The sequence below is a fragment of the Bufo bufo genome, chromosome 2 (assembly GCF_905171765.1).
Source record: "Bufo bufo chromosome 2, aBufBuf1.1, whole genome shotgun sequence".
Taxonomy (NCBI): domain Eukaryota; kingdom Metazoa; phylum Chordata; class Amphibia; order Anura; family Bufonidae; genus Bufo; species Bufo bufo.
In genome coordinates this window covers 780,800,037-780,827,087 of record NC_053390.1, presented here as the reverse complement: position 1 = coordinate 780,827,087, position 27,051 = coordinate 780,800,037, and the positions used below count along the sequence as shown (strand labels likewise).

The 27,051-nt window shown below is 43.5% G+C and overlaps 2 protein-coding genes across 4 annotated transcripts in view; both read right to left on the bottom strand.

The window, feature by feature from the left end:
- The window catches only part of SH3TC1 (SH3 domain and tetratricopeptide repeats 1), a 74,779-nt gene that overhangs the window by 14,951 nt on the left and 32,777 nt on the right, over positions 1-27,051 (bottom strand). For 2 of the 3 annotated variants that reach the window (XM_040419156.1, XM_040419158.1), the window contains exons 7-15: positions 26,173-26,365; positions 25,843-25,913; positions 22,998-23,193; positions 21,652-21,788; positions 19,315-19,350; positions 16,884-18,554; positions 14,387-14,567; positions 11,302-11,452; positions 996-1,118 (exon numbers count right to left, since the gene is read on the bottom strand). In XM_040419156.1, coding sequence (XP_040275090.1) covers positions 996-1,118; positions 11,302-11,452; positions 14,387-14,567; positions 16,884-18,554; positions 19,315-19,350; positions 21,652-21,788; positions 22,998-23,193; positions 25,843-25,913; positions 26,173-26,365 — 2,759 coding nt within the window. The remainder of the gene's footprint in view (positions 1-995; positions 1,119-11,301; positions 11,453-14,386; positions 14,568-16,883; positions 18,555-19,314; positions 19,351-21,651; positions 21,789-22,997; positions 23,194-25,842; positions 25,914-26,172; positions 26,366-27,051) is intronic. The other variant, XM_040419157.1, reaches the window with a different exon arrangement.
- LOC120990383 lies at positions 5,679-6,871 on the bottom strand. Its single transcript, XM_040419159.1, has 2 exons — positions 5,974-6,871; positions 5,679-5,942 (listed from the first exon to the last, which is right to left on the bottom strand). The coding sequence occupies exons 1-2, from the start codon at positions 6,812-6,814 to the stop codon at positions 5,875-5,877; spliced, it is 909 nt and encodes a 302-aa protein (XP_040275093.1). The 5' UTR covers positions 6,815-6,871; the 3' UTR covers positions 5,679-5,874.

The window sequence follows — 27,051 nt, the reverse complement described above, 5'->3', positions numbered from 1 at the left end:
TCCTTTGTTGAACAGGACCTGTGGTGAGCATTAATTACAGGAACAGGACCTGTGGTGATGTCACTCTGGTCATCACATGATCTTTTACCATGGTGATGGATCATGTGATGGATCATGTGATGGATCACCGGAGTGACGTCACCACAGGTCCTGTTCCTGTAATGAATGCTCACCACAGGTCCTGTTCAACAAAGAAGACAGACGAGAAGCCGGGCTGCGCGATCAAGTGGACTAAGGTGAGTTAAATATTTTATGTATTCGGAATGCTATTATAAGGGAAAATAATACAATCTACAGAACACCGATCCCAAGCCCGAACTTTTGTAAAGAAGTTCGGGTTTGGGTACCAAACATGCGCGATTTTTCTCACGCGAGTGCAAAACGCATTACAATGTTTTGCACTCGCGCGGAAAAATCGTGAGTGTTCCCGCAACGCACCCGCACATTTTCCCGCAACGCCCGTCTGAACTCAGCCTTATAGAGGTGGTCTTTTGTTGGAGAGGTTTTACTCTATTAAACTCAATTAACTTGAAAATAAAACTTATCAATAGTGACACTAACTGAGGAAAACCAACGCTATAATCCCTCAATAAAAAGCCTTACAAACATAGGAATACACAAATCAATGATTGAGGGACCTGTGCTGAGGAAGGAAGGTCTGTAATACCCATGGTGTCGCTATTTACCATATATTCTCACTGATCACCTCTGAGAGTCCCCCCTCCTAGATAAATAGAAGTTCCTGAAGACCATCCTGCAATCGCATCCAGCCAAAAAGAGGTGTTATTTTAGGACTTAAGGAGTGACTTTCTCTATAACCCCCATGGACTTCAGAGGAGAAAACCACTTCTTTAATATATGGTTGCTATTCTCTGGCCAGGTCGTGCTTTAATACATAGCAGAAGATATTTCTAGGAATCAGCATGACAAATAATCCATAACTAGCAATACTCCCAGATATGCAGCACTTCATACAATCATTATTTTATACTTGCCCTGTAAAAGGTTGTCGCCTTATTTCTGTCATTGGTTCCATTGAAGAATATATCTCCGCTAGCTTCATACAGTTGCATGCCTAGCTGTGGATCCCCCGTGCACAGAGCTACATTCTGAGCGACCTGGGAAGAAGATTATTCTCCATTCATTTCCAGCATCATATATGCATAATATAAATGATCTACATGATACATACACTATATACGGTACATAAAATGCATAATATATAATACATACTGTGTATACGTAATAGACAGAAATGGATTATGTTCTACTGAAATCTACAGGGGGTCACAATTGTCCACCGTCCTCAGTACACAGGTCCATACCGAAATAATGGAAAAAGCTAAATCCATGGTCAACAGAGGAGTATGAGGGCTTGTTTTCTGTTGGAAAAGTTATAATTTTCATTGGTGACATTTTGGGGTAGTTTCTACTTTTTAATCTCTTTTTATTGTGTCTTTCAGCAGCTGGTATGAACAAAAAACAGCAATTTGGACATTTTTTATTTCTACTTTTTTAATATTCACCAAATGGAAAAAAAAATAATGTGATTATTTTATTGTATTGCATGAGTCGCGGACAAAGAGATACGGACTAATTTTTTGCTTACACATATAAAGGCGTTTACACAAAAAGGGATTTCTTTTTTATTTTTCCAAACACTTTTTTAACTTTCTTTTTCCTTTTTCCAAAGACCCTAAAGGGGACGAACAAGCATTCATCCGATATAAGTTATATTTCTGTATAGCAATGTATTATGTCAGTTACAGCAAAGGCAGGACCTCATAGGCATCCATACACAGCAGGCCTGGGGGCCATTGTTAGACCCCTGGCTGCCATGGAAACCCTTTGGCATTGAGGGGCTGGGGCCAATGGATTGGGAGAGGGACTCTCCCTCTGTCTCAGGGTCCATTCACACGTCCGTTTTTTCTTTCCTGATTTGTTCCGTTTTTTGCGGAACAGATCTGGACCAGATCTGGACCCATTCATTTTCAATGGGTCCTGGAAAAAATCGGACAGCACAATGTGTGCTGTCCGTTTCCGTTGTTCCGTTCCGCATGTCCGTTTAAATATAAAACATGTCCTATTCTTTTCCGCAAAATTCGGATCCTGGTACAATACAAAGTCAATGGATCCGCAAAAAACGGAAGACATTCGGATGTCATTACGTATGTCATCCCTTTTATGCGGATTCCGTTCCTGGAAATTACATTTTAATTTTTTTTAATTTTTTTTTTTAAAAGAAATCCAAACAACTTTATTTGCTTATAGAAATTTATACATGTTTCCGTTTTTTGCGGATCCGCAAAAAACGGATGACATACGGAAACATTTTCAGGAACGGATCCGCAAAAAACAGACCGAAAATCGGGATATAGAAAAATACTGATGTGTGAATGTAGCCTCAGACCACTTAGGCTGCTTTCACATCTGTGCTTTTACATTTCTGTTCTTCTGCTCTGTTATAGGAGCAGAAGAACGAAAATACCGGAAGTGCTGGATTTGGCACTTGACTAAAGCGAACGTAGCCTACAGACCCCATTGACTATAATGGGATCCATTAGGTTTCCATTCAGGAGAAGGTTTTTGTAGCAGACTTTTGTCTCCGCTACAAAAACCTTCTCCTGAATGGAAACCTAACGGATCCCATTGTAATCAATGGGGTCCGTAGGTTCCGTTCGCTTCAGTTCAGCCGAATACAGAACTTTCGTTATTTTCGTTCTTCTGTTCCTGTAACGGAGCATAAGAATGGAAATGAAAAGTGCAGATGTGAAAGCGGCCTTAGATGAAATGGTCAACATTGATTGCAGCATTTAAAGGGGTTACACAAATCCAAAAATGCCCCCCCCCCCCCCCCACACACATATTGTACTTATTCCCTGGCACCGGCATTGCTTCTGATGCCCGCATGGCCTCCGCTCGTCCCCATCGAGGCTTGCTATTGGCTGCCCGCTCTGTCGCTCGGATCAAAACATGCTGCGAGATGCAGCGGCAGCCGTGTAGGCATCAGAAGCGACGAGTGGGGGAAGGGGTAGCGAGTAAGTACAATCTGTGTGAGGAGCCTGGGCATTGGGGGGGGGCATTTTTGTGGTTGGATAATCCCTTTAATGGATCAGAGTTATCACTGTTCCCAGCAGAGAGAGAAGGGTGCCAGCTGGATAATACAGCTGGCACCTGCAAGTGATGGTGTGGGTACAGCTCCTGAGCCTGCACCATCACTGGACCATAATACTATAATAATACAGAAGTTCTTGCTAACTAGCTCCTTGCTTCCGCAGTACTGCACAGGTCGGGAAGGGGCTAAACTACCGTACTACACTGCCGGATATTGAGCCGCTAAATGACTAAACACAATGGATATCAGAGACAGGGACACAGTAACAAGTGGACATTAAAGGGGTTCTCGAGGATTTTCATAGTGATGGCCTATCCTCAGGACAGGTCATCAGCATGAGATCGTTGGAGGTCTGAGTTCCAGCACCCCCACTGATCCCCCGCTGAGTGCACTTATGCCTCTTCCTAGGCCAGTGACGTCACGTTCATTGGTTAATGGCCTAGGCCAGTGTTCGGCAAGCCGCGGCTCTTTTGATCCTTCACTGCGGCTCTTTGGTTCGGGCTGGCGGGTGGGCGGCCGCGCAGCCATATCGCGCCGCTCAAGCCGCTTGTAAATTGTCCGTCATGCGTCTGCTGCCCCGTCTGTCTGCTCCTTCCACTTTATGAATGAAGCAGGCAGGCGGGGCAGTTCGGCTGCCCACTGTGAGGAGGGGTGGAATGGTGAAGAGGCCGCCGCTCAGGAGGAACGAAATGTCGCGCAGCATAAAGGTAGGAGCTGCCCCCGGTGTGTGCACTGCACCGGCCCCGCCGCAAGTGTCCCTGCCCCCTTCCTTCCCCCCACTAATACATTACTTACTGGAAGGCACTTATGGGGGATATCTGTGGAGGGCACTTATGGGGGATATCTGTGGAGGGCACTTATGGGGGATATCTGTGGATGACGCACTTATGGGGGATATCTGTGGATGACGCACTTATGGGGGATATCTGTGGATGACGCACTTATGGGGGATATCTGTGGAGGGCACTTATGGGGGATATCTGTGGAGGGCACTTATGGGGGATATCTGTGGAGGGCACTTATGGGGGATATCTGTGGAGGGCACTTATGGGGGATATCTGTGGATGACAAATATATAGCATCTTATGCTATATATGTGTCATCCACAGATATCCCCCATAAGTGCGTCATCCACAGATATCCCCCATAAGTGCGTCATCCACAGATATCCCCCATAAGTGCGTCATCCACAGATATCCCCCATAAGTGCGTCATCCACAGATATCCCCCATAAGTGCGTCATCCACAGATATCCCCCATAAGTGCGTCATCCACAGATATCCCCCATAAGTGCGTCATCCACAGATATCCCCCATAAGTGCGTCATCCACAGATATCCCCCATAAGTGCGTCATCCACAGATATCCCCCATAAGTGCGTCATCCACAGATATCCCCCATAAGTGCGTCATCCACATTACATCCACGTCTGCAGACAAGTTTAAGAAAAGTAAAAAATGATAAAGATAAAATGAAATAATAATCAAGATCCAAATAAAAGAAAGTACATATAAAAGTATTCAAAAACACACTCTGGGCTCATGCCCACGAATGTAAGGGCGCCGTGCCTGTGCTGCGGACCGCAAATAGCGGTCCGCAATGCACGGACACAGACCATGGGGCAGCTGCATGAGGATCGCGGACCCATTCACTTGAATGGGGTTCGCGATCCCCCTCCGACTGCCCGCACCGCAAAAAAGTAGCGCATGCTGAAGTGAATGGGTCCATGATGCGGGCTGCACACGGCCATGTGCAGCCCACATCATGGACCCATTCACTTCAATGGGTCCAGGATCCGGGATATGAGTGCTACAGTGTGCTTCCGTGGTGTTTCTGGCTGTGCCTCCGCACCGCAAAAAAAACCGCAATTAGACTTACCGGTAATTCCGTTTCCTTGAATCCACCATGACGGCCCACCTTGAGATTGACCCTTGACCTCTGTAGGGGCAGGAACACATAGAGAGTTTAAGAACCCCCCACCCCTCCACCTCCTCAGTGCTTTACAATTACCCGAAAAGGTGGAACAAAAGTAAAAGGATATTAATCCATACCCTTAAACTCCTATCTATCCTAAAGTACGTAAGTATGAAAAGATATATTCGTAAGCATATATCTCCCCTTTTTTTTTTTTTTTTTTTTTGGGAAGGGGAATAGTATGGGCCGTCATGGTGGATTCAAGGAAACGGAATTACCGGTAAGTCTAATTGCGGTTTTTCCATTTCATCCACCATGACGGCCCACCTTGAGACATAACAGATAACTAAAAGGGTGGGGATAACGCCTGTAAAACCCTCCGGCCGAAAAGAGTTTCATTCGAATCCGGAAGATTAAGACGGTAATGTTTTACAAAGGTATTGGTGCTTGACCAGGTTGCAGCCTTGCAAATCTGGTCAAGCGAGACTCCTCCTTTCTCAGCCCAAGAGGAGGCAGTGGCCCTAGTAGAGTGGGCCTTAACATTATCAGGACTGGGTATATTCTGGAACCTGTAACAATATTCAATGGTGGATCTGATCCATCTGGCTATGGAAGACCTAGCTAATTTCTTTCCCTTATTTTTCCCTGAAAACTGAACAAGGAGATTGCCATCAACCCTAAAGTCCCTGGTATAATCCAGGTACTGGATCACTGTATCCCTGACATCTAAGAGATGTAAATTAACACTAGACCCTGAAGATTCAGATCTGGGGATGGAAGGTAGAAAGATCTCCTGTTCCCGATGGAAGGGGGAGACTACTTTTGGGAGAAAACCTGGATCGAGAGTTAAACGGATGTGATCTTGGGTGATCTGGAGGTAGGGTTCCCTACAAGAAAGGGCCTGGATCTCTCCAATACGTCTTGCTGAGGTGATAGCAATTAAAAAGGCAGTTTTTAGGGAAAGGTGTTTTAAAGAGATTTCTGATAACGGTACGAAGGGAGGTTTCGTTAGGCCTTCTAGGACTATGTTAAGGTCCCAAGTAGGAGCCCTCGATTTCAGAGAGGGTCTCAATCTTGAAACCGCTCTAAAGAACCTCCTGATCCATCTGTGGCTAGCTAGGCTGCAGTCATAAAAGGAGCTGAGAGCAGAAACCTGGACTTTCAGGGTACTAGGTCTTAGGCCCAATTCCAAGCCGCACTGTAGAAAATCCAAGATCCTATTGATGGGAGGGGAGGAGGTGTCTGGGCGCTCCACTCCTAACCAGGAACAGTATCTCTTCCAGATCTTTAGGTAGATGGCAGACGTCACATTTTTCCTACTGGCCCTTAGGGTAGATATCACTTTTTCTGAAAGACCCCTGTTTCTTAATGTCTCGCTCTCAGGATCCAGACTGACAGTTTGAATATCCCGGGGTCTGGATGAAGTAGAGGGCCCTGGACTAGAACATCTTTCTGGAAAGGGATCTCCCATGGATCCTCCAGCGATAGCTGTTTTAGGGTGGAGAACCAACTCCTCTTTGGCCACAAAGGGGCTATTAAGATCAGAGTAGTTGGTTCCCCTAGGAGTTTCTGGATGACCCTGGGAAGAAGAGGTATTGGGGGGAAGGCGTAGGCCAGGTTCCAATTCCAGTGTATCGATAGGGCATCGATTGCCCAGGGTCTGTCTTCCCGGTTTAGGGAGCAGAAGCATTCCACCTGCGCATTTTTTCTGGAGGCGAACAAGTCTACCTCCGGACGGCCCCATCTTTCCGAGATCTTCCGGAAGATGTCCCTGTTCAGAGACCATTCTCCTGGATCTATCGTCCTCCTGCTCAGGAAATCTGCTATCGTATTTTCGCAGCCCTTTAGGTCGATGGAGGAGAGAGATAAGACGTTCTCTTCTGCCCAGGAGAAGATTCTTCTTGCTAACGCACCCAAAGGCCGTGACCTTGTCCCTCCTTGATGTCGCAGATAGGCCACCGTTGTGGTGTTGTAGGACATTACTCTTAGGTGTTGCCCTTTTAAAAAACTCTCTCCCCTTAATAACGCCTCCAGGACTGCATACAGCTCTCTGTAGTTTGAGGATTTGACGCGTATCTCGGCTGGCCAGGAGCCCTGTAGAAGATGATCTCCAATCTTTGCACCCCAGCCTCCGAGGCTTGCGTCCGTGATAACCTGAACTGCCGGATGGTTCTGCCACTGTAGGCCTCCAAGCAGTCTTCCTCTTTCTTTCCACCAGTCTAGGTCTGTTTTTACGGCCTGCGGGATCCGGAAAGTCTTGTCCAGACTTACCTGCTTCCCGTCCCAGATGCCTAGGATCCAACTCTGGATCACCCTTGTGTGGCCTTGGCACCAGGCAACCGAAGGGATGCAGGCTGTTAGGCTTCCCAGGAGACTCATGGCCTTGCGGATGGAGCAATTGCGAGACCTCTGAAATGCTCGGATCTTTTCCACTAGAGTCGTGGCCTTGTCCTGAGGGAGGAAGGTTCTTAACAGGGATGAGTCCAGCTCCACACCCAGGAACCTTATTCTCCTGGATGGGATTAGGGTGGATTTCTTTAGATTTATGATCCAGCCGAGATTGCTTAGGAATTCCGAGAATCTTTGCGTTGCTCGGAGGTTCTCGGACTCTGTTTTGCCCAGAATCAGGAAGTCGTCGAGATATGGGATGATTGTAATTCCCTCTTGACGAAGATAGGCCACCATCTCTACTACTACTTTTGTGAAGACCCTGGGGGCCGAGGAGATACCGAAGGGAAGGGCCACATATTGAAAGTGATGGATTGATCCGTCTTGACCCTTTATAGCAAATCTTAGATACCTCTGAGAGAGATGATGAATGGGGACGTGGTAGTAGGCGTCCTTTAAATCGATCGATGCCATGAACGCCCCCTTCAGGATCAGGGGAATTATGGATGGGATTGTTTCCATCCTGAACCTCCTGTATAAAATGGACTTGTTTAGGGGTTTTAAGTTTATAATGGTGCGAAAGGATTGGTCTGGCTTTTTTATTAAAAAAAGGCTGGAATAAAACCCTCTCCTTTCCTCTGGGATAGGGACCCTTTGAATCACCCCTAGGTCCAAGAGGTCTTGGACGCCCTGCCAAATTTTTGGAAGTTCTGATCTGCGCTGGTGTGAGATGCAGAATCTTCCTGGGGGGACTGATGCGAATTCTATCTTGTAGCCCTGAGAGATTACATTTAGAACCCAGGGATTTGAAGTTACCTGTTTCCAGGAAGATAGAAAACCCATCAGTCGCCCCCCTACTCTGGCGTCACTGCTGTTTGTTTGGTCTATTTTGGGGGTTGAGTATGAAGCCTCTTCCTCTCCCTCCTTTGGGAAAGCTCCATCGGCCAGTTTTCCCTTTCCCCCTGTAGGATCTCTGCTGAGGCTGGAATTGACGAAAGGGCTTCTTTTTAGAATCTTTCTCCTCTGGGAACCCCTTTTTCTTGTCTGCTGCCCCCTCTAGGATTTTATCCAAAGTGGGACCGAAGACAAATTCCCCTGAGAAGGGGATGGAGCAGAGTTTAGCCTTGGAAGCCTTGTCCCCGGACCAGGCCTTCATCCATAACGCCCGCCGGGCTGCATTAGAAAGAGCCGCATCCTTGGCTGAGAAGCGGATCGACTCTGCAGAAGCATCGGCCAGAAATGCAGTGGCGGAGCGTAGAAGAGGGAGCGAGTCTCTGATCTCTTCTCTTGGGGTTTTATTTTTCAGGTATACGTCCAACTCCCCTAGCCATATATACATTGCTCTAGCAACAGAAGTAGCAGCGATATTAGTCTTGACCCCAAACATGGCTGATTCCCAGGATCTTTTTAGGAGCCCGTCTGCCTTCCTATCCATAGGATCATTCAACTGTGAGGAGTCTTCAAAGGGTAGAGCGGTCCTCTTTACTACCTTAGCCACTTGTAGATCCACTTTAGGGGTCTGATTGTAAAGTTTGCATTCAGTCGGATCAAAGCAGAGCCTGTTTCTGAACTCCTTAGGAACACCTAACCTCTTCTCCGGGTCTGACCATTCTTCCATTATCATCTCCTTTATATTTTCATTAATGGGAAAACTATAGAGGATTTAGATCTAAGGCCCCCAAACATTTCGTCTTGTACCGTACGAGGTTTAGGGGTATCCTCGATACCCATTGTGGATCTAACTGCTCTCAGTAGCTCCTCCATTTCATCAGCGGAGAAGAAATATTTTTTATCCTCGTCCGGAATTTCCCCGTCAGACAAGGGTTCCTCATTAGGAAATTGTCTGGATGAGGTGGAAGCCACTTCCACCTCCTCGCCCTCAGAGGAGGAAATAGCGGACAACTTGCGTTTCTTGGAGGGGATAGGAGTACTAGCGGGGGCTGTCAGGGTGGCTAAAGAGGACTTAATTTCGTCTGCAATAAAAGATTTCATTTCAGACAGAATATCTGGTTTTTCTTCTTTCCAAATTTCCGATGTGCAAGATTTGCACAATCTTTTTTTGTAGTTCTCAGGGAGACGCTTAGAACAAGCGCAGCATTTTAGGAGTTTGGACTTTGGCTTTGACTCCTTGCTGCCCTGGAGTGAGGAAACAACCAGATATGCCAATTAGAATTTCAATGACAAAAGGCTGAAATATATACCCCCCAGAAGGGGACTCACGGTACTGGCAGTAGTGGGATCAGGGCCTTCCTGGCGGGGAGCAGGTGTCTCAGACATCGCGGTGCAGCAGGCAAGAGCTGGAGGGACCGCGGTCTACTTTCCTTTTCAAATTTCCCGGCGTCTGACGTCATCAAGCTGCGCCTGTAGTGACGGCAAGAGCCGGCGCCACACGAGCCTATGAGAGGATGCGTGCGGCGTCCGGCCCGCCCCTCGCCGTACCTGCTCCCCCAGCCGGTCACGAGCGCACAGCATGCAGAGGAAGAACGCCGCATACCGCACACCGCGCGCCCGCGAATCCGGCACCCCCGACTGCTTCCCTAAGGAGGGAAGGAAGTACGAGAGGTATGGGGGAGGACCACAGGCCTCAGCATAGGCCGAGACGAGGGTCCTCGATGTTCCAAGCTGGCCAGCCTTAGCCCATGCCGTGGGAGGCCAGCTGGAGAACCTGCAAAGTAAAAACTAACGATGTAATCCTCCCTGAGGAGGATCCTCTCCACGTGTTGGCCCCTGTAGGGGCAGGAAAGCACTGAGGAGGTGGAGGGGTGGGGGGGTTCTTAAACTCTCTATGTGTTCCTGCCCCTACAGAGGTCAAGGGTCAATCTCAAGGTGGGCCGTCATGGTGGATGAAATGGAAAGTAGTGCATGCGCCCGGATCCTGGACCCATTGAAGTGAATGGGTCCTTGATGCGGGCTGCACACAGCCGTGTGCAGCACGCATCATGGACCCATTCACTTCAGCATGCGCTACTTTTTTGCGAGCACACGGTCGTGTGCATGAGCCTAATAGTCCTCACTGGTACTGTTGATGCAATATTTTAGGTTTTAAAAATGTGGCTCTCGAAAGAAATTCCAATCGTGGTTTTGGCGATATTTGGCTCAGTTGACAAAAAAGGTTGCCCACCACTGGCCTAGGCGCAGCTCAGAGTCAGTCCCATTCAAATGAATGGGACTGAGCTGTGAAACCAAGCACAGTCACTATCAAATGGGCAGCGCTGTGCTCAAACAGCGGATCAGTGAGGGTGCCAGGAGTCGGATCCCTGCCATCTCATATTGATGACCTATCCTGAGGACAGGCCATCAATATGTAAATATTAGAGAATCCCTTTCAAGAAAGAGGATGGGGTGGGGGGTGTAGTGAAGCTCACCAGTCCAATTGTTCCATCTTCTTATGGATTGCCGGAACATAAGTCTCAAACACCATAGCCGAGAAAAACAGGATCCAACACTGATTGTACCACAAACTGATGGTGCTCTTCCGGAATTTGCAACTTCTGGATCACGGTTTGATTGTTTGACCCCATTAAAAGTAGTCGATCAGCCTTACTACTGTGGTGACTACTGTGGCGTTTATACGTACGATATGTGGTGTCACCGCTACAGGGGAAGACCATAGTCTAAGTTTCATCTTTCATCTCTGGAGACCTCAATACATGTTATACCTACTAATGTTATATATAGATAAAGGGGTGTAGCTAAAGGCTCATGGGCCCTGGTGCAAGAGTTCAGCTTGGGCCCCCCTTCCATCAGTGCTTTCTGGCCAGCATGCACTTTCTATAATACAGGTTACTTAGACGACACAAGGGTCTTTGGGCCCCCTCAGTCTCCTGGGCCCAGTAGCGACCGCTACCTCTGCACCCCCTATAGCTACGCCCCTGTAATAGATACCTGTACATACAGATCCACCAGTTCGTTCTGGCCCAGAATATAATAAATCTTCCCAGCCATTAACCAAGCGCAGGCTTCTTTCTCTTTAGACTGAAGATCAATAAAAATGCCCAGACTTCTTTTCGTATATTCCAGTGCCGATCTGCAGGCTCTAGACCAACGACAAAAGGCAGTGTTCAGATATGACAGAAAAATTAATTCTAGATCGCCAAAAATTGACTGAGGCCAGGTTCACATCACCATTTAGCTTTCCGTTCTTTTGATCAGTCAGAAGAACAAATAGTTTTTAGCAGAAACGGATCCTTTATTTTGAGCATAATCTATTCTCAAGTAGCATCAGTTTACACTTAAAATAACTGTCAGTTTGTATCTGTTCTGTCAGAGTTCAGTTATTTTTGATGGGAGAAAAAGTCCTTCATGCAGTACTTTTCCTCCTATTAAAAATAACTGATCTTTGATGGAAGTGACACAAACTAATGCAAACTGTTCATAAGGGTACTTTCACACTAGCGTTTTTATTTTCCGGTATTGAGTTTCGTCATAGGGGCTCAATACCGGAAAAAAACTCAGTTTTATCCTAATGCATTCTGAATGGAGAGCATTCCGTTCAGGATGCATCAGGGTATTTTTCTTGTTCTTCTGATGGATGTGAAGAACAGAAAGCTACCTGGTGATGTGAACTCAGCCTAAAATGTCACCACAATCCATGGACAGACAGTATGGCACCTTTTTTTTTTTTCCCCTCAGGATCAATATGGGGAAACAAAGATCTAAAATCTTCCTGTCCCTTTTATTTTATCCATATCCTCACCACTGGTAGAACTTGATGGACAAATGTAACGTTAGGTCCAGAAATTTCTGAACCGTGACACAATCTTCATGATTTGGTCTCTGCATGCTACCACATTGGATTTAAAATGAAACAATTGAGATGCAATTGAAGTATAGACTTCCAGGTTTTATTCAAGGGGTTGAACAGAAATATCCTGTGAAACGTTTAGGAATTGCAGCCATTTTTCTACAAAGCCTCCTCATTTCAGGGGCTAAAAAGTAATAGGACAAATTAACATTACCATAAATAAAATGTTTATTTTTAATACTTTGTAGAGAATCCTTTGTAGGCAATTACTGCCTGAAGTCTGAAACCCATGGATAACACCAAACGTTGGGTTTCTTCCTTTATAATGCTTTGCCAGGCCTTTACTACAGCTGTCTTCAGACTCAGAGTGGGTCTTTCTGCCTTAAGTTTTGTCATAAGCGAGTGAAATTAATGCATGTCTTCGGTCACATCATCTATAAACACTAGTGACCCAGTGCCATTGGAAGCCATGCATGCCCATGCCATCACATTGCCTCCACCATGTATTATAGAGTATGTGGTGTGCTTTGGATCATGAGCCGCTCCAAGCCATTCCATACTTTCTTTTTCCCATCATTCTGGTAGTTTCATCTGTCCAAAGAATGCTATCCAGAACTGGACTGGCTTCTTTTGATGTTTTTTGGCAAAGATTAATCTGGCCTTTCTATTTTTGAGGCTGATTAATGGTTTGCACCTTGTGGTGAACCCTCAGTATTTGATCTCATGAAGTTTTCTCTTTATGGTAGACTTAGATACTGATACACCTACTTGCCGATGAGTGTTCTTCACTTGGGTGGATGCTTTGAAGAGGTTTGTCTTAACCATGGAAAGGATTCTGCGATCATCCACCACTGTTATCTTCCATGGACATCCAAGCCTTTTTGAGTTCCCAAGCTCACCGGTGTGCTTATTTTTACCAGAATTTACCAAACTATTCATTTGGCCATTTCTCCTCTGACCACATGTTGTGGATTCACAGCAACAACTTTAAAAAGCAAATGCCACACCAGGAATCAACTCCAGACCTTTTACCTGCTTAATTGATGATGGATTAATAGGGGGAATAGCCATACAGTCCCTTAAATAGCTTTTGAGATAAATGTCCAATTACCTTTGGTGTCTTAAAAAAGAGGCAGCTAAATAGTAAAGAGCTGTAATTCCTAAACCCTTCCTCCAATTAGGATGTGAATACCCTCAAATTAAAGCTGAGAGTCTGCACTTATTTTGGTAAACAGCTAAAATGCCAAAACTTGTGTCACTGTCCAAATATTTCTGGACCTAACTGTAAGTGAGAAGTGCATACTTTTAACCTGCAAGTGACTACTTCTCGTGTTAACAGTAGAACATGTCATATTGAGCTCATTATTCATACACAACTAATATGCATTGGGTCATAACTGGTGCGTTTTTGGTGTGTATTGTAAGTTTTGGTGCAATTGCACATACGGTACTGTAAGTAAATAGCTCTAGTCTTATTGGAGGATATTATATCCTCTTACAGTATTGACTGGAGCATGGGTTCCATAGCTGACAGATTATTGTGGAGATCCAGCTATTAGGAAGGCAATGCTCCATGGGAAAATATGTCTCTAGTGTCACCCATAGATACCCTATACATCAATGTCCAACTTTTTAAAGGGGTTGTCTGGTTTACAAAACCCATTTCATATCCTATTATTGAATTCTGAGTTAATAGAGCAGAGGGAGTCCTCAGGATCCTCATGTCTTGGTCAGAGTGGAAAACAGCTACAAAGAACATCTCTCAATCTGGAGGACCTCTCTTATCCTGTCCTATATTTCACAGACAGCTCCGTGATATAAATGGATGTGCAATGCTTTGTCACCTGTGGTGGTACTGCGTGAAAATGAAACACTTACAGTACCGTCAGGTTTGCTAACAGATTGCAGCTGATCACTGGGGATCCCAGGAGGACGATGCTTTGTGATCGGCTTATTGTCAATGAAACTCTTCCATTAAGTAGGAAATGTCCAAAACAGAGAACCCATTTAAAGGGTCTTGAAACATGGAATCCTTCCTATTTCCAACAGAACTCCCATGGAACCGAAGTCTCAAGATTGGAAGTCTGAGATCAAAGATTTTTTACCAAACATTTCTCACCAAACAGATTTACAACGGCATCACCACTATTGATCATCACAATCACATAGATAATAAATTACACCGAAATACTATACATTTATTTTTACCCTTACTGCCCCACTTACCTTTCAGTACCTAAAGATAGATACAGCTGGCTAATTGTTTCAAGCACTTGACCCTCCAACACTTTGTCAGACATTTTCTTGGCTAAGGACAGCTGGTATTCATTATAAATGATGCACTGGGCCTCATTAACTACAAGTGTGTTGTAAAAATGACACAGGAGCTGGACGGCACGAAGCTGACCTGTCAGAAGAAGACATAATACGACATAGACATCAGTAAAAGCCTGAACAAACATAGGAATATGACTCTGCACTTTAAGTGTAGCCACAGAAGCCAGCCACCTTGAGGATACAGCTACACAGGGATTTTGATGATTCCATTATGTATGTCCTCAAAGGGAATGTTGTGAATGCCTAAATAGGACCAACTGAACAGAATTTAAAGGGGTACTCCCATATGAATCATTTCTCCTGCTCTCTAGATAGTTAAAGATCCCAGTGGTAGGATCCACAACTATCAGACATTAAACCTGTGGATTTGCTATAAAATTGCACATTTTGTGGCTTTTTTTAATTCAGCTTTTAGAATCAACCATACGAATGGATTAGTGATGAGCGAATTGACTCGTTAATTTTAATATTTTTTTTTATTCTCATTTGGTAGAATCAAAGATTCGTTTGGATGTTTTTTTTTATTTTTTTTTTTTTAAAGAGAGTGAGAGAGAAAGAAAAAGAAATGTATGCAAATTAGCTTTCCCTCCTTAAGAAAGCTAATTTGCATATCCTTTTTTCCAGCAACCCAGAGGAGCGTTGCCTGGTCTGTAAGACTCCTCACGCCTACTAGGCACTCTCCATAAATAGAAATAGAACCCCCCGAATCCTGACCAAGCCTTTCTTCTAGCTAAGTCGTATCTCTCTGCTCTGCACTGATGAGGGGCAATCACCCTGAAACAGCTGTCTGCAGAGGATATCGTAATTATGCTTCAAGACCTGTTTGAGCATTGACTTTTGCTTTTTAACGGAAATCTAATTTGCATATATTTTTCCCACAATCCCAGAGGAGCATCACCTGGACTATAAGACTCCTCACACCTACTAGGCACTACTCATAAGGAGTAGGCTGTTCCAGCAGAGAATGCTGGGAATCGGCCAGACAAAAAACACTGCATACAGTGGTTTTTGGCCTGCCAAATCCCGACATATTTGCAGAGGAGCTGCCAGATCTCCTCTGGATCCCATTGAAGTCAATGGGGTCAGGCGGGCAGGTTCACTATCTTCTTCTCTGCCGGAACAGCCTGCCGAAAAGCTGTGCCACAGAAGGGAAACTAGCCTTAGGGTGCCTTCACATTTGGCAGAAAACTCCGCCAGAAAATCCTGAAATTTATCAATCACTGCTCTGTGTTCCACTGCGGAACTAACATTCTCTTTCACTCTCTCTCTTACTTCTTTGCCAAGTTGGATGAATTGAAAAGAATTTAAAGAAATTTGCTTATTCTTAGCATGGATACAAACAAGATTAGAATTGTCGGTCTAATTTTTGTATTTTTTGGATCCACATCTGACTTTAGCTCCAAAAACTGCATGTGTGATTCCAGTCTAAATCAATCAATTTCAGGTTCTATTGCATATCTTGCCCTAAAACTATAAAACAATCAATCTGGTCAGCTTTTCTTGCTCTAGAATACACTGCCCGCATATACAGCAAATTGTACACGTAGATTGGTCAAGTGTTATTAATAAGTTGAAATTTCTGCACTGAGGACTGCTAGGCTACTAACGTAGATAAGAAATTGCAACATCTCAATCTTTTCTTAGCTGTCATCTCATGAAAAGCGGTGGCATTGTTCTAAATGGGCTTGAGTGGTTTCTAAATGTAAAATATTGAAACTTACTTATATGCTTTATGAGACATGTTATCTAAACTAAATGCAACTAAATGCAATTGCTTTTCAAGGGTTTTTGTTTCAAGATAACGCGATGAGTTAAGAAATTTGAGTTAAGAGTGTGTGTGTTACCCCTGCTACATCTGTACTTTAATTTCTAAAACGTAACAGATGGCCCAATGTCAGTCTCCATCATGTTTTCCTAGAAGTGGAGCTTCTTCTGTAAGCTGTGATGCTCCAACACAGGCAGAGAGCTTCCTCCGGTTCTCTTTGTTGGTGATGTGATGAAGGGGGCTGACTGTCCGGATCAGTTCATTACCTAAGCCAGACCCATTGTCATAGCCGATGCACAGATGGAAAATGGGTCTGGATTAGCTAATGAACTGATCAGGAGAGCCAGCCCCCTTCATAGCCAGATAGCTAGTCCCCTTCATGACATTATCAACAGAACCTCTGTTAGGAAACATCCCAGCTTACAGAAGAAGTTCCACTTTTGAGAACAAATGATTGCTGCTGAAATCGGGATATCTGTAAAGTTTTCAGAATCAAAGTATATTAGTAAGTTTAATTATATTTGAAAATCACTCAAGAAATCTGTGTGCCATTGGACAATCCCTTAAATCTATTCAGTTATTCTTGATGTCATTGTTAAAAGTACATTTATTATAGCTCACCTTCCAAATGGTTTGTTTCCATTGCAACAAGTAGTGCCCATTCATAATATGATCTTCCCTTTTCCTTATGGTCTCCTGTGATGTAGTGGCTTCCAAGCATTAATAAAACATATATAAAATTGGCCCCATTTTCCATAATTGGAAGTCCAGAATAAAGGATGACTGATTTAACCAAGAATACTTCTGCCAGAATCCGAGCATTCATGTGCAAGAATAACATGCCAAAGTTAGCCAGCACAGCTGCCTGGTTCTGCAGATTTACCACCTCTCGTGAGATCTGCAAAGCTATACAGTAGTGTCTAGCCGCGTCTTCAATTTTACCTCCTCGTCTTAGAGCAATACCAACAAGGTTGTGGGCAATTCCAAGCTGGTGTTGTGTACAGTCAGGAAATGACACCATTCTGTTCAATATATCAAGAGAAACACTGCTCTCTCCTTCAAGCATGTAGAGCCATGCAAGTGATACAAAAATGTCCACCCTGTACTTTATATCCATGGGAAAAGTGTCCATTGCCTTCATGATATATGTTCGAGCTTCTCTGTACAGCCTGTGACTTGAGCATATGTCCGATAAGCTCAGATATATGAAGCAACATAGTTCCTGGTCTTGACTGGTGACCACTGATTTAAGGGCATGTCTTAGATGATATGCAATTTGAGATGGAAATATCGTCCTTGGTCTTTTAAGTCTCTTAGAAGTGTTTTCTGTGATGAAACTAATCCTTCTTAAAGTGTCCATGATGCTACCAGAAACCTTAGAAGCTACTTTAACGCAGCTCAAGGTCAAGTGTGGTAAACACTTCTTAGTATAAATATCAGCCATCTGAAAGTAGTACCCTGACGAAAAACTCTTACTGGAGTCCATTGAGTTGTTCAAGGCTTGGAGCCTCTCGATAAATGGCAAAGCTTCATTGTGTTGTCTCAAGTCGATGAAAGTCTTGACTAGAAGCTGACAAACCTTTATCTCACTCTTCTGGTCTTGACTCAGTATCACCTTTTTCAAGGCATATTTCAGAATTGCAGGCTCCATATCGGTGCTGCTTATATAGTTTTGCAGTCCAAGGAATAATGAAGAAGACTTGTCGATCATTAGCCAGCTTTTGTCCTTTGATTTTTGTTTTAAGTAGATAGCATTCAGGTTCATGTGGACAGCAGCAAATAGAAAAATATCAGAAAAGTCCCCATTAATGACTACCATGGCTTCTTCAAAGTAAACACGAGCTTGGGAGAACTTGTTTCTCTTAGTACAAAGCCTGCCCAGAAGAAAGCAAATTCTTGCCTGGGCCCATTTCAAACAGGACTTCTTAGCTTCTCCTCGGACCATACTAAGGTACCGAACCAACTCTTCTTCTTCATCATATCCATGAAATAAGGTTTGTAAGAAGGTATATGAGACATCATAAAGCTTTTTGAAGCTTGGCTGATACTTTTCACTGTTTAGAAATGAGAGTAAAGGTTCATGATTCTCCTCTTCTACACAGATACAGAAGATGGGGTCCTCATATTCATTGAGAGCAGTCTGGATTTGGGAATGAACAGAGTTTGTATCTTGTAAATCACTGGAGGTGTCCTTGCATGGTAGACAAGAGGCAGAGGCAGTCCGACTCAGAAATGTCTCCAACTTTTCTTTTAAGTTGTTGCTATCGATACTTGATGATACATGCAAATTCTCTAAAATTTAAGCAACATGTTCTAAATTAGTATAAACTGTGTCTCATATTTACTCCTTTCCTCTAAAAGATTTTTTACTTAAAATAGGTAGAATATGGGTTAGTCATCAAACAAATCTAAAATTTTCAATTTATATGTCTAAAATGCTGCACTAATTAATGTCTTATCATATAGGAGGATAGCTCATCAGTTAAGAAGTCCAGACAACCCCTTGTTTGGGCATTTAATAAGTCATCTTATTATGCGCTGCCAGGGGCATAGCTAAATGCTCATGGGCCCCGGTGCAAGAGTTCAGCTTGGACCCCCCCTTCCCCCAGTGCTTTGTGGCCAGGGGCAGCCTTCATGCTGCCTAAAGCAAAAATTGAATCAAATTCTTGACCTAACCCCTTCGCTCCAGACAGAGGTGTAACTTGACCAGCATCATGCACTTTCTCTAACACTGGTCTCTTCTTATGCGGCACAAGGATCTTTGGGCCCCCTCAGGCTCCGGGGCCCGGTAGCGTCTGCTACCTCTGCACCCCCTATAGCTACGCCCCTGCCCGCTGCTCAGGTTGCACTGCTTCACAGTTCTCCGCCAGTCTCTACTTCCTGGCCCCTCAGCCACTCATTAGTCGAGCAGTTATTTCCTACATGTCAAGAGTGACCAGGAATTAGAGATCAGAGAGGAATGGGAACGGGAGTGGCGGGGGATTGATATGTCCAGTTTGACTTGCATTATTATTTTAAAGGTGCGATATGCACATCATTTTTGTAACCTTACCTTTATTTTGGCAAATTTCTGTTTCCTCAAATTGATCTGTTATAAAACATAATTACAAGAGAAGACAGGATGGAGTTATATCATCATATATTGTCCACAGCTTCCTATACAATTCTACTCTTTTTTCTTGTAATTTTTTTTTATATTTCTTCAGCACCACCATTGTAGTTTATGGGAGTTGTGATATTCTCAAGTGTTTCCATAACACCCATGCACAACAATGGAGAGAACTGCACATGTCATGGTCTCCTCCCTCCTGCCTGGACTGTCAAATGGGGGAGAAGGAACCTCATTGTTCTCATAAATTGGAGCCCCAAACGTGGTACCCAACCTGTCAGACATTTCTGACTAAATATGCCATCCATGTCTCAGATGGAAATACCCCAGCAATGCGCCCTTTTTACGGTGCAGCCCTTTCATGTTGTGCACTCTGACATGTGGCCCTCAGACCTGAAAGGTTTCAGACTTCTGGTGTAGACTGTAACCAGGGATAGGCAAAAACATACAGACATTTACTGAGGGCGCACATGGAAGAGAATAATGGATGACTGCATTATGAGACTACGCACAGGGTTTGTTTGGAACCACGATGACATATAGGTCTTTATAGGCTGTAGATACAAAACTGTTGGAGATTTTTTATAAAGTTTTTTTTTTGCAAAGGGTTTGCAAAATGTCTGAATTGGTCTCCTTCTCCCATTCCACCATGGATGCATTAAATGAGTGGTATATGGACCCAAGAAGATCACAGTTGCTGAGGAGAATTATAACATCTTTCCCAAGGTGACAACCAATTTTCACCAATAAGGTAGAAGATGGAGGTTTATGGACATGATATGCATTACTGGGCCCCTGGCAATTTGTCCATGTGGGTTCATATATCATGGTAGCCCTGCCTCTAGAAACCAGACCTTGCTTTTTCCTTTTTTTTCAAAGTGCCAAAAAGTTGGTCATTCTTGGCTTCTATCATCTCCCTCCTTGTGACCATAGCTCTACACTATCTCTGGCAAAATGAACATGCGCAACACTGTCCCATTCTCATAAAAGTCACTGGGACTTCTGTTTTTGCGATTGCTGGAGGTCCCCATGGTCAGACAAATATCCCTTTTCCATAGGACTGTGTTGTTAGTGGGAAAATCTTTTTCACAAAACTTGGCCATGAATATTAACATTGAATGGATTGATACCTTTTGCTGATCCCGTATTTCTAATTGATAATTGGAGCTGGATGTATTAAAAAATCAAATTAAGCAGTCAAGAGGGATAAATAATAATTAGGGTGCATTCACATCACCGTTTACTGTAGCTTTCCGTTCTTCTGATCAGTCAGAAGAAGAGAGAAAAAAAACAGATCTTGTTACATCAGTTGTCATCCGTTTGAGCCATTTCCGTCTGAGATCCATTTTTTAGATGGGCTTCCATTACTGATAATACAACCGTCTGCATCCGTTACGAACAGATCCAGTTGTATTATCTTTAACATACCCAAGATGGACCCGTCATGAACTCCATTGAAAGTCAATGGGGACGGATCCGTTTTCTATTGTGTCACAGTGTCAGAGTTAAACAGATCCGTCCCCATTGACTTGCAGATTCGTTTTGCTCCACATTCCATGACGGAAAGAAAAGGTTTGCTCTCCAGTATGGTCACACAACCCAACGGAACCGAAAGTATTTTGGAGCCTTCCGTTCTTCTCTGTTACGTTTTGTCCCCATTGACAGTGAATGGGGACAAAACAGAAGCGTTTTTTTTTTCCGGTATTGAGACCCTATGACGGATCTCAATACCGGCAAATAGAAATGCCAGTGTGGAAGTAGCCTGAGAAAACGGATCTCAGATGGAAATGGCTCAAATGGATGACAACTGATGGAGAATGGAAAGCTAAATGGTGATGTGAATGCACCCTAATAGGTACAGGCCATGTGACAACTACAGAGGGACACTGCGGCAGGGTACTCTGGCAGGCTGTTCCGGCGGGTGAACGGCCTGTCGGATCCGTCTTGCCGCTAGTTCACGTGTGACCCCTGGACTGCCGCTCCGTCCCCATTGACTATAATATATGCATGCAGTACTTTTAGTCCGGCTGCCTCTCGCCGTGTGCTGCCGTGCCGCCCCCTCCCCATTATAATTTATTGTCAATGGGGACGGAGCGGCAGTCCGGAGGCACACGTGAACTAGCGGTAGGACGGATCCGACAGGCTGTTCACCTGCCGGAGTCCCCTGCCGCTAATGTGAAAGTACCCTAAGGTTCCTACAGCACCGTATCATACTTGTATCATTTATAAGCAGTGCAGTTGGATTGACCGACCCTCTCTTCGGGGATTACCAAGGCTTACCGAGCTTGTACAAGTGGCAGACGTCAGATTGTGATATCTTTTGCAGTAAAGCCTTTGCTGCCTCAAAATCAAAGTCTTCTTCTGAGCTTTTTAGGCTCAGTTCAGTGTCATCTATGGGAAGGTGTGTGCTCTTCTGTCTGGATAATGGGACATGAGAAAACTCATGAAAGTAATTTAGGAATAGATCCATCATACTTACACATGTATCTTTTGTATATGGTCCACTTATTCTTATAAAATATGTGGACCTTATGATGTTTATAAAAAAATGTGAAGGACACATTTGACAAAGTAAATTATTTTCACATATGCTAATGATTTCCTCATGTGAATATGTCCCTCCCAGTAATACATTCTAGACGTGAGGACTGTGTATTGAAAATGCTGCTGCCTTGTATGGGCTTTCCTCCCTATCTATAGCTTGTGAGAGTTGCTGTCCAAAGATGCTTTCCCCCCTCACCACACTCTAATCTGCTATGCAGAATCTCCTCCTCTTTCCTGCTGATATCTCTAACAATGAGAGAAGGGAGGGAGAGAGCAGAAAGAGCCACTAGAAAAAGGAGCAGAGCTAAGATGGATTTATGTCAGATTTAACAGCATGAGTGGCTAGGTGAAGGACTTGCACACTGCAGAAGCAGCCTATTTATAATTATATATTATTATATATTTATAATTATAATTTTACATTTAGGAAGCAAGTGAACATTACAAAGAAAGTCTTTCAAACTTTAGGAGAGCTATAAAGTAGAAGGTACCTATCAAAAATTTAGAGGAATTGGCACTTTGCAAAATTTTAGGACACATAAAATGTAAATACAATTCATGCATTTCATGTGCATTGTGCACGCAAAACGTGTAGGAGATTGTATTTTAATTTTGTTATCTGTGTCCTAAGATATAGTAATAAGCTTAGAATTTTAGCGAAGTGCCAATTCCCCGGAATTTCGGATGTATATCTACCTGAGAACGAGCCTGCAGTTTTGAGCACCACAATATAACGTTCGTGGTATCGGGTGAGCTGATCGTTCAGCTTTTTATATCTTGAAGGCACCTATACAAAAATGAACAGTCTACCACCTCACCACCCGGTATGGGCCTGATTATCATTTGCTTCCGGCTATACCTCCAGTATAACCCTGGTACCTGTTCCTCCCTCATCGGGCAATACTATGTCCCTTGTCAGGCTGAATGGTTGCTGAATCAGGCTTGTGGTGGCAAATGCCAATTCTCTCAAGGCACTTGTGCGTACTGGTGAAGCCCATAGTAGCTAACAGGTCACATATAAAATAATAAGCCTTACAGGTCTTTTCTGAAAGGGTACAATACGTTTTTACCAAGTTTCTTACCCCTCTGACATATGAGGTTTCATATTGCATGTTTTCACAAATCCAGTGCTTCCAGTGGTTATATTTCTTCCCACAAACCAATCCATGCATTCAATATAGGTGGTGATTATCTCTATCATGTCTCCCCTCTCATAGCTGATCTCATCCGGGGCATCACTTTCATGATTTACTACGGCTTTCACCCAACCTGTAGGTACTAAGAGACATACTTATAAAGATAATGTCAATTTGCTGAAAAAAATGGCAAAATATACAGTCCATACTTCTCATCTAGGAAAGGTACAGAACATAGTTATAATTTGGGGAATACAATATCGCCTAATGGAGAGCACTTTAAATGGTGTCTTATAGGCCAGGCAACACTCCTCTGTCATGTTTCAAAGCCTTTTGAAAGGTCGACCATTGACTTTTATAGGATAGATTGTTTGTAGCTACCTTCCATCCGGTAGCAATAGAGGCAAAGCTTGTTATTAGCTAATTGGCATAACTTCTTCCTAGAACATATTCATATAAACTGATTTATGGAGAAATTATAATTAGCTACGTCTAAGTCCCATGCCCTAGGCTTGTACCCTTGAGAAGTTGCATTCTGGTCATTGAGTTGTTTGTGAGAAAATGACTGCCCAGTAATACCAATTGATCAGATCCGGTCTTCCAACTATGTACACTGACGAGCAAAAGGGTAACAATGTTTTGAACTTTTGACTTTCAGGCTCCATATCTCACCATCCACCACAGCTCCGATCGTGAGACTACCATCATTTTATAGACAATCATCTTGGCTATCTCATACATAAATTGGACTTGACACTATTTAGCATATGATTAGTTTGGCAGATTCTTGTGATTTATCTGCATTGTTACTGTGTTGCTCCTAAAATTCTAAATTTAAATTTTTATTATTTTGTTAGTATTTTGTAAATCCACCTTTGGCTTTCAACACTGCCTGAATCCTTCCGGGCATGCTCTCAAACAGATTCAAGCTTGTCTCAACCAAAATCTGTTCCTAGGTCTCTTCTACACATTCCCAAAATTGGTGCAGATCGACTCACTTTGGTACAAATACAGTTTTTTCTTCAACTCTATCCAGAAGTGTTCGATAGGGTTGAGGTCTGGGGACTGTTGGGGCTAATCCAGCACCTCTACTTCATTGTCATTGAACCATTTCTTCACCAATCTCAACGTATGCTTCGGGTCGTTGTCCTGCTGGAACAGTATATCGTCCTTTTCATACTCATAGTAACTAATCTTGTAGGATACTCAAATATAGCTCAACATTGAGACCACCATCGATCCTGGTCAAGTGTCCAACATATTTGGCTGTGAAACAACCCCATATCATCAGGCTTCTTCCACCAAACTTGACAGTTCTTTCTATTTCTCGATCCGTTAGCCCCCTTTTCCCTTGTTTCTTCCAGACCCATTTGCACCCATCAGAGCCCAGTCTAATGACTTTCGTCTCATTGCTCCAAATCAAACGTTTCCAATCTTCTACTGTCCACTTTTTTGCAAACTAGAGCCGACGCTTCTTATGACGATACTGAAGTCAAGGCTTTTTCACCTTTTTTTGGGCCACCATTACAGATTTGTGTAATGTGCGTTGCACGGTGCTCGCATGGACGTCTCACTTTTACGAAAGTTGACATCTCACTTTTACATAGCATACAAGCCACCTCCACTGCTGCGTTTGTTGCACCAGAACTGATAGACCTTGAGATGAGCCGATTTGTTGACTGTGATATTTTGGCTGGACATCCACCTCTTGGCTTTGGAATGGATGGACAGACTTTATTTAGTATTCTTCCAACTGTTATGGCGCTCACACGATGCAGTTTGGCAATTTTTGTGGCCCAAGATACCGCTATCGATGAGCTGGATGGTGTTGTTTCTCTTTTCTTGGGAAATCTTCTTCATGGCTGCTCCTGGATTCAAACCAGTGACCTTTCGCTTGGGATTAAACGTAATAACACACTGAGCAATTAGGGAATGTGAGAACAGGTTGTAATTTGTAGTAGGATCAAAGCAAGACAAGAATCTGTATAAATAATCATATGCTGAATAGTTGCAAGTCCAATTCATGTAAGAGATAGCCAAGATGATCGTCTTTAAAATGATGGTAGTCTCACGTTCGAAGCTGTAGTGGATGGTGAGATATGGAGCCTGAAAGTCAAAAGTTCAAAACATTGTTAGCCTTTTGCTCGTCAGTGAATACCCTGCAAAGAATAGAATAGACCAAAGACCCAAGTACAATGGCCAAGGAGTTTAGTCCAATGCCCCCAATTATCTACTAGTGCTTTAGAAAACCTTAGAATTTATGCAGCCATAATTGCACCATATTAGTACTAATTAAGGTTTTCATAGATTTGGAAGACCTGGAAAAAGAATCCACACCCCCTAAATAAGCCTCAAAACAGGGGGTTATAACCTGATACGTTTTGATAATATGCAATCATTATTGTGCACCTTGAGCCCACCGGAAGTAGTGATTCTGAGGCTTACATCCCATCTATTGAGAACATGTACACATCCACTTATTATACTGTAATCTTTGTAATAGTAATGGTAATTCTACACACTAGACATATCAATAACATCCAATGGGTTACATATGAATCATCATAGGCCCAAGTGCCAAGTGATTGCTCCAAAGCCATCTCCAAAGTGGGTTGTCTTCTGCTGGACCATTGGGACCCATAAATGTGTGGCGCTGAACCACAGAATAGTAGGAAATTGTAATGCAAATTTGCTTCATCTTTCATTTTAGATGCATTGGGATAATTCAACAAAAAATATCATACATAGTGTTTACATGCATCACAATGAGGAGCTTACAAGAAAAACTCACCAATCTGATTTCGCTGTCTAGAATCAGATATGTCCTTGATATCAGAACCTAAATTTGTTTTCAGGAACCACCTAAAAAATTATTTAAAAAAATCAAACTGCATCATATAACATACTAGACATAAAGACATTATGCAGAGTCATAGCTGCAGCACTAGATCTATATGTAAATGCCCTGACCAAGGAAAAACTTGGCCATCCCCCCAGTAGAAAATCCCCTTTCCTGCCCAGCTATGCTCCTGCGAAAGGTTCTGTATAGAAGTACAGCTACAGTGTAGATGCACTGACTTAAAATGGAAATTAATGAATGAATAAAAAATCAGCTACCTACTGATGGAATGGACATAGTGGCTCAGTGATAGTCCTAGGGTTCTGTGCCTTGTAATCGCTTGTGGAAGAATCTATCTCTGTCCATGCAGCACTTGGACTATCAGCAGCAGAGCTGGACTGAACTATCTGCACAGTACCGTCGACAACCACAGCCTGCTGTATGGAGTTGTCAGAGCACAGGACAAAGTACATCCCTACAGGGGGAAAAAAAAAGCATAATATGCAATGTCAGATAAATTACTGTACACATGCAGGTTCCAATTCTTGCCTATAGGGGGCAGTTTTACAATATTTGCTGCTTGGGTGGTAATGCTACTCATTTTGCATACACTCAAGAAGACACAGGCTAGTTTCCACTACCTTTACCTTCTTTTGGCAGCTTATAAAAAGTGCATTACTCAGTAGGGGGCAAAAGTGAGCACAAGAGAAAACTTGTATCAGGAGTAATCTAGCTTAGAAAACCATTTAAAAGACCACCTTGGTAAACAGGAACAGCTGTTAATAGAGTTAATGCCTGTAAAAGGAGCGAAGAATCATGAATGCAATACTTTACATTGGTAATCTTACCCATAGCAAGCCTTGGCAGCAGGAAAACAACTGAACTGCACAGCGCTGGGCAAGATACTTAAAATGGAAAATACCTACTTCTGAGAACGGAGAATTAAAAGAGTTGCCAGAAGTACAATATTCATGATTTATCCTCAGGGTAGATCATCAATATCCGATCAGTGGGCGCCCCTGCTGATAAGCTGTTTGAAGAGACCACGGTGCTCCAGTGAGCACTGCACCTTTTTTAAGGCCAGTAAAATCATGTTTGTAGATCATATAGATTGTGTTCGGCTCAGTCCTATTCCAGTGAATTGTCCTGGTCTGCAATACC

Excerpts from the sequence above, each read along its gene's own strand:
- LOC120990383 (XM_040419159.1), bottom strand. The coding sequence starts at position 6,814 with ATGGTCTCTGAACAGGGACATCTTCCGGAAGATCTCGGAAAGATGGGG. Across the intron at positions 5,943-5,973 it reads CCTTTCCCTAAAAACTGCCT|TGGAGAGATCCAGGCCCTTT; the intron begins TTTTAATTGCTA and ends AGCAAGACGTAT.